The 11,075-nt window shown below is 35.3% G+C and overlaps 1 protein-coding gene across 1 annotated transcript; it reads right to left on the reverse strand.

Moving 5' to 3' along the window:
* Positions 1-9,438: 9,438 nt before the first annotated feature.
* Positions 9,439-10,074, reverse strand: LOC141701198 (uncharacterized). Its single transcript, XM_074504858.1, has one exon. The coding sequence runs from the start codon at positions 10,072-10,074 to the stop codon at positions 9,439-9,441; it is 636 nt and encodes a 211-aa protein (XP_074360959.1).
* Positions 10,075-11,075: the final 1,001 nt, after the last annotated feature.

Genomic DNA, 11,075 nt, shown 5'->3' on the forward strand with positions numbered 1-11,075 from the left:
ATGGTGAACATTGACTAACATGGTTGATTAGAGCCAAAATGTGGAACAAAATTAACTTGTATGAAAGTGGCATTAATAGGTGGTAAAAGGATGTCAAATTGGATGTATATGATGTTAACATGTCAATTGTTGCATATATGGTGGAAAGTGACTCTTATAGGGTGCAAAGTGACTCTAATATGGTGAGAAGTGACTAACATGGTTAATTAGAACCAAAATGTGGACCAAAATTGACTTGTATGAATATGGCACTAAGAGGTGGTAAAAGGATTTCTAATTGCATGTCCATGATGTTAACATGTTAATTGTACCAATATATGATGGCAAGTGACTCTTATAAGGTGCAAAGTGACTCTAATATGGTGAGAAGTCACTTACATGATTGATTAGAGCCAAAATGTGGCCCAAACTTGACTTGTAGGAAAGGGGTACCAAGAGGTGGTTAAAGGATGTCTAATTGCATTTACGTGATGTTAACATGTTAATTGTATGAATATATGGGGCAAGTGACTCTTATAGGGTGTAAAGGTACTCTAATATGGTGAACAGTGACTTACATGGTTGATTAGAGCCAAAATGTGTAACAAAATTAACTTGTATGAAAGTGGCATTAATAGGTGGTAAAAGGATGTCAAATTGGATGTATATGATGTTAACATGTCAATTGTTGCATATATGGTGGAAAGTGACTCTTATAGGGTGCAAAGTGACTCTAATATGGTGAAAAGTGACTAACATGGTTAATTAGAACCAAAATGTGGACCAAAATTGACTTGTATGAATATGGCACTAAGAGGTGGTAAAAGGATTTCTAATTGCATGTACATGTTGTTTACATGTTAATTGTACCAATATATGATGGCAAGTGACTCTTATAAGGTGCAAAGTGACTCTAATATGGTGAGATGTCACTTACATGATTGATTAGAGCCAAAATGTGGCCCAAAATTGACTTGTACGAAAGGGGTACGAAGAGGTGGTTAAAGGATGTCTAATTGCATGTACATGATGTTAACATGTTAATTATATCAATATTTGGTGTCAAGTGACTTTTTAAGGATGCAAAGTGACTCTAATATGGTGAAAAGTGACTAACATGGTTAATTAGAACCAAAATGTGGACCAAAATTGACTTGTATGAATATGACACTAAGAGGTGGTAAAAGGATTTCTAATTGCATGTACATGATGGTAACATGTTAATTGTACCAATATATGATGGCAAGTGACTCTTATAAGGTGCAAAGTGACTCTAATATGGTGAGAAGTCACTTACATGATTGATTAGAGCCAAAATGTGGCCCAAATTTGACTTGTAGGAAAGGGGTACCAAAAGGTGGTTAAAGGATGTCTAATTGCATTTACGTGATGTTAACATGTTAATTGTATCAATATATGGGGCAAGTGACTCTTATAGGGTGTAAAGGTACTCTAATATGGTGAACAGTGACTTACATGGTTGATTAGAGCCAAAATGTGGAACAAAATTAACTTGTATGAAAGTGGCATTAATAGGTGGTAAAAGGATGTCAAATTGGATGTATATGATGTTAACATGTCAATTGTTGCATATATGGTGGAAAGTGACTCTTATAGGGTGCAAAGTGACTCTAATATGGTGAGAGGTGCTAACATGGTTAATTAGAACCAAAATGTGGACCAAAATTGACTTATATGAATATGGCACTAAGAGGTGGTAAAAGGATTTCTAATTGCATGTCCATGATGTTAACATGTTAATTGTACCAATATATGATGGCAAGTGACTCTTATAAGGTGCAAAGTGACTCTAATATGGTGAGAAGTCACTTACATGATTGATTAGAGCCAAAATGTGGCCCAAAATTGACTTGTACGAAAGGGGTACCAAGAGGTGGTTAAAGGATGTCTAATTGCATGTACATGATGTTAACATGTTAATTATATCAATATTTTGGTGGCAAGTGACTCTTAAAGGGTGCAAAGTGACTCTAATATGGTGAAAAGTGACTAACATGGTTAATTAGAACCAAAATGTGGACCAAAATTGACTTGTATGAATATGGCACTAAGAGGTGGTAAAAGGATTTCTAATTGCTTGTACATGATGTTACCATCTTAATTGTACCAATATATGATGGCAAGTGACTCTTATAAGGTGCAAAGTGACTCTAATATGGTGAGAAGTCACTTACATGATTGATTAGAGCCAAAATGTGGCCCAAATTTGACTTGTAGGAAAGGGCTACCAAGAGGTGGTTAAAGGATGTCTAATTGCATTTACGTGATGTTAACATGTTAATTGTATCAATATATGGGGCAAGTGACTCTTATAGGGTGTAAAGGTACTCTAATATGGTGAACAGTGACTTACATGGTTGATTAGAGCCAAAATGTGTAACAAAATTAACTTGTATGAAAGTGGCATTAATAGGTGGTAAAAGGATGTCAAATGGGATGTATATGATGTTAACATGTCAATTGTTGCATATATGGTGGAAAGTGACTCTTATAGGGTGCAAAGTGACTCTAATATGGTGAAAAGTGACTAACATGGTTAATTAGAACCAAAATGTGAACCAAACCTGACTTGTATGAATATGGCACTAAGAGGTGGTAAAAGGATTTTTAATTGCTTGTACATGATGTTAACATGTTAATTGTACCAATATATGATGACAAGTGACTCTTATAAGGTGCAAAGTGACTCTAATATGGTGAGACGTCACTTACATGATTGCTTAGAGCCAAAATGTGGCCCAAAATTGACTTGTAGGAAAGGGGTACCAAGAGGTGGTTATAGGATGTCTAATTGCATTTACGTGATGTTAACATGTTTATTGTATCAATATATGGGGCAAGTGACTCTTATAGAGTGTAAAGGTACTCCAATATGGTGAACATTGACTAACATGGTTGATTAGAGCCAAAATGTGGAACAAAATTAACTTGTATGAAAGTGGCATTAATAGGTGGTAAAAGGATGTCAAATTGGATGTATATGATGTTAACATGTCAATTGTTGCATATATGGTGGAAAGTGACTCTTATAGGGTGCAAAGTGACTCTAATATGGTGACAAGTGACTAACATGGTTAATTAGAACCAAAATGTGGACCAAAATTGACTTGTATGAATATGGCACTAAGAGGTGGTAAAAGGATTTCTAATTGCATGTCCATGATGTTAACATGTTAATTGTACCAATATATGATGGCAAGTGACTCTTATAAGGTGCAAAGTGACTCTAATATGGTGAGAAGTCACTTACATGATTGATTAGAGCCAAAATGTGGCCCAAACTTGACTTGTAGGAAAGGGGTACCAAGAGGTGGTTAAAGGATGTCTAATTGCATTTACGTGATGTTAACATGTTAATTGTATGAATATATGGGGCAAGTGACTCTTATAGGGTGTAAAGGTACTCTAATATGGTGAACAGTGACTTACATGGTTGATTAGAGCCAAAATGTGGAACAAAATTAACTTGTATGAAAGTGGCATTAATAGGTGGTAAAAGGATGTCAAATTGGATGTATATGATGTTAACATGTCAATTGTTGCATATATGGTGGAAAGTGACTCTTATAGGGTGCAAAGTGACTCTAATATGGTGAGAAGTGCTAACATGGTTAATTAGAACCAAAATGTGGACCAAAATTGACTTGTATGAATATGGCACTAAGAGGTGGTAAAAGGATTTCTAATTGCATGTCCATGATGTTAACATGTTAATTGTACCAATATATGATGGCAAGTGACTCTTATAAGGTGCAAAGTGACTCTAATATGGGGAGAAGTCACTTACATGATTGATTAGAGCCAAAATGTGGCCCAAAATTGACTTGTACGAAAGGGGTACCAAGAGGCGGTTAAAGGATGTCTAATTGCATGTACATGATGTTAACATGTTAATTATATCAATATTTTGTGGCAAGTGACTCTTAAAGGGTGCAAAGTGACTCTAATATGGTGAAAAGTGACTAACATGGTTAATTAGAACCAAAATGTGGACCAAAATTGACTTGTATGAATATGGCACTAAGAGGTGGTAAAAGGATTTCTAATTGCTTGTACATGATGTTAACATCTTAATTGTACCAATATATGATGGCAAGTGACTCTTATAAGGTGCAAAGTGACTCTAATATGGTGAGAAGTCACTTACATGATTGATTAGAGCCAAAATATGGCCCAAATTTGACTTGTAGGAAAGGGCTACCAAGAGGTGGTTAAAGGATGTCTAATTGCATTTACGTGATGTTAACATGTTAATTGTATCAATATATGGGGCAAGTGACTCTTATAGGGTGTAAAGGTACTCTAATATGGTGAACAGTGACTTACATGGTTGATTAGAGCCAAAATGTGTAACAAAATTAACTTGTATGAAAGTGGCATTAATAGGTGGTAAAAGGATGTCAAATGGGATGTATATGATGTTAACATGTCAATTGTTGCATATATGGTGGAAAGTGACTCTTATAGGGTGCAAAGTGACTCTAATATGGTGAAAAGTGACTAACATGGTTAATTAGAACCAAAATGTGAACCAAACCTGACTTGTATGAATATGGCACTAAGAGGTGGTAAAAGGATTTCTAATTGCTTGTACATGATGTTAACATGTTAATTGTACCAATATATGATGACAAGTGACTCTTATAAGGTGCAAAGTGACTCTAATATGGTGAGACGTCACTTACATGATTGATTAGAGCCAAAATGTGGCCCAAAATTGACTTGTAGGAAAGGGGTACCAAGAGGTGGTTATAGGATGTCTAATTGCATTTACGTGATGTTAACATGTTTATTGTATCAATATATGGGGCAAGTGACTCTTATAGAGTGTAAAGGTACTCCAATATGGTGAACATTGACTAACATGGTTGATTAGAGCCAAAATGTGGAACAAAATTAACTTGTATGAAAGTGGCATTAATAGGTGGTAAAAGGATGTCAAATTGGATGTATATGATGTTAACATGTCAATTGTTGCATATATGGTGGAAAGTGACTCTTATAGGGTGCAAAGTGACTCTAATATGGTGAGAAGTGACTAACATGGTTAATTAGAACCAAAATGTGGACCAAAATTGACTTGTATGAATATGGCACTAAGAGGTGGTAAAAGGATTTCTAATTGCATGTCCATAATGTTAACATGTTAATTGTACCAATATATGATGGCAAGTGACTCTTATAAGGTGCAAAGTGACTCTAATATGGTGAGAAGTCACTTACATGATTGATTAGAGCCAAAATGTGGCCCAAACTTGACTTGTAGGAAAGGGGTACCAAGAGGTGGTTAAAGGATGTCTAATTGCATTTACGTGATGTTAACATGTTAATTGTATGAATATATGGGGAAAGTGACTCTTATAGGGTGTAAAGGTACTCTAATATGGTGAACAGTGACTTACATGGTCGATTAGAGCCAAAATGTGTAACAAAATTAACTTGTATGAAAGTGGCATTAATAGGTGGTAAAAGGATGTCAAATTGGATGTATATGATGTTAACATGTCAATTGTTGCATATATGGTGGAAAGTGACTCTTATAGGGTGCAAAGTGACTCTAATATGGTGAAAAGTGACTAACATGGTTAATTAGAACCAAAATGTGGACCAAAATTGACTTGTATGAATATGGCACTAAGAGGTGGTAAAAGGATTTCTAATTGCATGTACATGTTGTTAACATGTTAATTGTACCAATATATGATGGCAAGTGACTCTTATAAGGTGCAAAGTGACTAATATGGTGAGAAGTCACTTACATGATTGATTAGAGCCAAAATGTGGCCCAAAATTGACTTGTACGAAAGGGGTACGAAGAGGTGGTTAAAGGATGTCTAATTGCATGTACATGATGTTAACATGTTAATTATATCAATATTTGGTGTCAAGTGACTTTTTAAGGATGCAAAGTGACTCTAATATGGTGAAAAGTGACTAACATGGTTAATTAGAACCAAAATGTGGACCAAAATTGACTTGTATGAATATGGCACTAAGAGGTGGTAAAAGGATTTCTAATTGCATGTACATGATGGTAACATGTTAATTGTACCAATATATGATGGCAAGTGACTCTTATAAGGTGCAAAGTGACTCTAATATGGTGAGAAGTCACTTACATGATTGATTAGAGCCAAAATGTGGCCCAAATTTGACTTGTAGGAAAGGGGTACCAAAAGGTGGTTAAAGGATGTCTAATTGCATTTACGTGATGTTAACATGTTAATTGTATCAATATATGGGGCAAGTGACTCTTATAGGGTGTAAAGGTACTCTAATATGGTGAACAGTGACTTACATGGTTGATTAGAGCCAAAATGTGGAACAAAATTAACTTGTATGAAAGTGGCATTAATAGGTGGTAAAAGGATGTCAAATTGGATGTATATGATGTTAACATGTCAATTGTTGCATATATGGTGGAAAGTGACTCTTATAGGGTGCAAAGTGACTCTAATATGGTGAGAAGTGCTAACATGGTTAATTAGAACCAAAATGTGGACCAAAATTGACTTGTATGAATATGGCACTAAGAGGTGGTAAAAGGATTTCTAATTGCATTTCCATGATGTTAACATGTTAATTGTACCAATATATGATGGCAAGTGACTCTTATAAGGTGCAAAGTGACTCTAATATGGTGAGAAGTCACTTACATGATTGATTAGAGCCAAAATGTGGCCCAAAATTGACTTGTACGAAAGGGGTACCAAGAGGTGGTTAAAGGATGTCTAATTGCATGTACATGATGTTAACATGTTAATTATATCAATATTTGGTGGCAAGTGACTCTTAAAGGGTGCAAAGTGACTCTAATATGGTGAAAAGTGACTAACATGGTTAATTAGAACCAAAATGTGGACCAAAATTGACTTGTATGAATATGGCACTAAGAGGTGGTAAAAGGATTTCTAATTGCTTGTACATGATGTTAACATCTTAATTGTACCAATATATGATGGCAAGTGACTCTTATAAGGTGCAAAGTGACTCTAATATGGTGAGAAGTCACTTACATGATTGATTAGAGCCAAAATGTGGCCCAAATTTGACTTGTAGGAAAGGGCTACCAAGAGGTTGTTAAAGGATGTCTAATTGCATTTACGTGATGTTAACATGTTAATTGTATCAATATATGGGGCAAGTGACTCTTATAGGGTGTAAAGGTACTCTAATATGGTGAACAGTGACTTACATGGTTGATTAGAGCCAAAATGTGTAACAAAATTAACTTGTATGAAAGTGGCATTAATAGGTGGTAAAAGGATGTCAAATGGGATGTATATGATGTTAACATGTCAATTGTTGCATATATGGTGGAAAGTGACTCTTATAGGGTGCAAAGTGACTCTAATATGGTGAAAAGTGACTAACATGGTTAATTAGAACCAAAATGTGAACCAAACCTGACTTGTATGAATATGGCACTAAGAGGTGGTAAAAGGATTTCTAATTGCTTGTACATGATGTTAACATGTTAATTGTACCAATATATGATGACAAGGGACTCTTATAAGGTGCAAAGTGACTCTAATATGGTGAGACGTCACTTACATGATTGATTAGAGCCAAAATGTGGCCCAAAATTGACTTGTAGGAAAGGGGTACCAAGAGGTGGTTATAAGATGTCTAATTGCATTTACGTGATGTTAACATGTTTATTGTATCAATATATGGGGCAAGTGACTCTTATAGAGTGTAAAGGTACTCCAATATGGTGAACATTGACTAACATGGTTGATTAGAGCCAAAATGTGGAACAAAATTAACTTGTATGAAAGTGGCATTAATAGGTGGTAAAAGGATGTCAAATTGGATGTATATGATGTTAACATGTCAATTGTTGCATATATGGTGGAAAGTGACTCTTATAGGGTGCAAAGTTACTCTAATATGGTGAGAAGTGACTAACATGGTTAATTAGAACCAAAATGTGGACCAAAATTGACTTGTATGAATATGGCACTAAGAGGTGGTAAAAGGATTTCTAATTGCATGTCCATGATGTTAACATGTTAATTGTACCAATATATGATGGCAAGTGACTCTTATAAGGTGCAAAGTGACTCTAATATGGTGAGAAGTCACTTACATGATTGATTAGAGCCAAAATGTGGCCCAAACTTGACTTGTAGGAAAGGGGTACCAAGAGGTGGTTAAAGGATGTCTAATTGCATTTACGTGATGTTAACATGTTAATTGTATGAATATATGGGGCAAGTGACTCTTATAGGGTGTAAAGGTACTCTAATATGGTGAACAGTGACTTACATGGTTGATTAGAGCCAAAATGTGTAACAAAATTAACTTGTATGAAAGTGGCATTAATAGGTGGTAAAAGGATGTCAAATTGGATGTATATGATGTTAACATGTCAATTGTTGCATATATGGTGGAAAGTGACTCTTATAGGGTGCAAAGTGACTCTAATATGGTGAAAAGTGACTAACATGGTTAATTAGAACCAAAATGTGGACCAAAATTGACTTGTATGAATATGGCACTAAGAGGTGGTAAAAGGATTTCTAATTGCATGTACATGTTGTTAACATGTTAATTGTACCAATATATGATGGCAAGTGACTCTTATAAGGTGCAAAGTGACTCTAATATGGTGAGAAGTCACTTACATGATTGATTAGAGCCAAAATGTGGCCCAAAATTGACTTATACGAAAGGGGTACGAAGAGGTGGTTAAAGGATGTCTAATTGCATGTACATGATGTTAACATGTTAATTATATCAATATCTGGTGTCAAGTGACTTTTTAAGGATGCAAAGTGACTCTAATATGGTGAAAAGTGACTAACATGGTTAATTAGAACCAAAATGTGGACCAAAATTGACTTGTATGAATATGGCACTAAGAGGTGGTAAAAGGATTTCTAATTGCATGTACATGATGGTAACATGTTAATTGTACCAATATATGATGGCAATTGACTCTTATAAGGTGCAAAGTGACTCTAATATGGTGAGAAGTCACTTACATGATTGATTAGAGCCAAAATGTGGCCCAAATTTGACATGTAGGAAAGGGGTACCAAAAGGTGGTTAAAGGATGTCTAATTGCATTTACGTGATGTTAACATGTTAATTGTATCAATATATGGGGCAAGTGACTCTTATAGGGTGTAAAGGTACTCTAATATGGTGAACATTGACTAACATGGTTGATTAGAGCCAAAATGTGGAACAAAATTAACTTGTATGAAAGTGGCATTAATAGGTGGTAAAAGGATGTCAAATTGGATGTATATGATGTTAACATGTCAATTTTTTTTTTTTTTGCTAATTAAATAATTTTACAAACCAAAAAAAAGAATACAATTAAGAGGGGCATACCCCAATAGTCAAGAAGAAGTCCCGTGGCTGGCAACTAAAAACCTATCTGAGAAGCCATTATATCCCAAGGTCAGGAACTGATAAAGCATTACATTAGTAAAACATTAAAACCAAAGAAGGGTTTAAACCAACCCATTTTTGGAACGTAGCCGAAGAGAACAATTTCTCTTTTACAATGCGTCTAATAGTACTAATAATAGTCAAAGTAGGATTAGAAGCTCCAGGGTTATGGAGTCTAAAATTTCTTTCTTTCCATGTGTAGTACACGGCAGTAGAGAAAAACAAGCCCGCAATTTTTAACTCCTTCTTCTTCAATTGGCTAGTAACAAAGTTCCCCTGGATGCAGTCATTCCAATCTTCCGAGAAATGGAAGTGGAGAGCTTTACGCACAAGATCAAAATATGGACAGTTTGAGAAAATGTGATGGATGGATTCACAATCATTGTAGCAAAGAATACAAACCGGATCAACCTGCATGCCAAATGAAACCATACGATCCTTTGTTAAAAGTCTATTAAGAATAGCAAGCCATGTGATAAAAGAGCATTTTGGAACCGAGAAGCTATTCCAAACAAAATCCGACCAGGGCACTAAAGCATTCGAAGCACGGACAGAGTCCCAAATATTGGTTATCTTAATATTCCGAGTGAGAAGACCATCCCAAGATATAACATCCGATCTACAAATCCTAACCGAATTTGCAATGTTTCTGACATCAATAATGTCCATATATGGTGGAAAGTGACTCTTATAGGGTGCAAAGTGACTCTAATATGGTGAGAAGTGACTAACATGGTTAATTAGAACCAAAATGTGGACCAAAATTGACTTGTATGAATATGGCACTAAGAGGTGGTAAAAGGATTTCTAATTGCATGTCCATGATGTTAACATGTTAATTGTACCAATATATGATGGCAAGTGACTCTTATAAGGTGCAAAGTGACTCTAATATGGTGAGAAGTCACTTACATGATTGATTAGAGCCAAAATGTGGCCCAAAATTGACTTGTACGAAAGGGGTACGAAGAGGTGGTTAAAGGATGTCTAATTGCATGTACATGATGTTAACATGTTAATTATATCAATATTTGGTGTCAAGTGACTTTTAAAGGATGCAAAGTGACTCTAATATGGTGAAAAGTGACTAACATGGTTAATTAGAACCAAAATGTGGACCAAAATTGACTTGTATGAATATGGCACTAAGAGGTGGTAAAAGGATTTCTAATTGCATGTACATGATGTTAACATGTTAATTGTACCAATATATGATGGCAAGTGACTCTTATAAGGTGCAAAGTGACTCTAATATGGTGAGAAGTCACTTACATGATTGATTAGAGCCAAAATGTGGCCCAAATTTGACTTGTAGGAAAGGGGTACCAAAAGGTGGTTAAAGGATGTCTAATTGCATTTACGTGATGTTAACATGTTAATTGTATCAATATATGGAGCAAGTGACTCTTATAGGGTGTAAAGGTACTCTAATATGGTGAACAGTGACTTACATGGTTGATTAGAGCCAAAATGTGGAACAAAATTAACTTGTATGAAAGTGGCATTAATAGGTGGTAAAAGGATGTTAACATGTCAATTGTTGCATATATGGTGGAAAGTGACTCTTATAGGGTGCAAAGTGACTCTAATATGGTGAGAAGTGCTAACATGGTTAATTAGAACCAAAATATGGACCAAAATTGACTTGTATGAATATGGCACTAAGAGGT

Source organism: Apium graveolens, unplaced genomic scaffold (genome assembly GCF_009905375.1).
Source record: "Apium graveolens cultivar Ventura unplaced genomic scaffold, ASM990537v1 ctg3549, whole genome shotgun sequence".
Taxonomy (NCBI): domain Eukaryota; kingdom Viridiplantae; phylum Streptophyta; class Magnoliopsida; order Apiales; family Apiaceae; genus Apium; species Apium graveolens.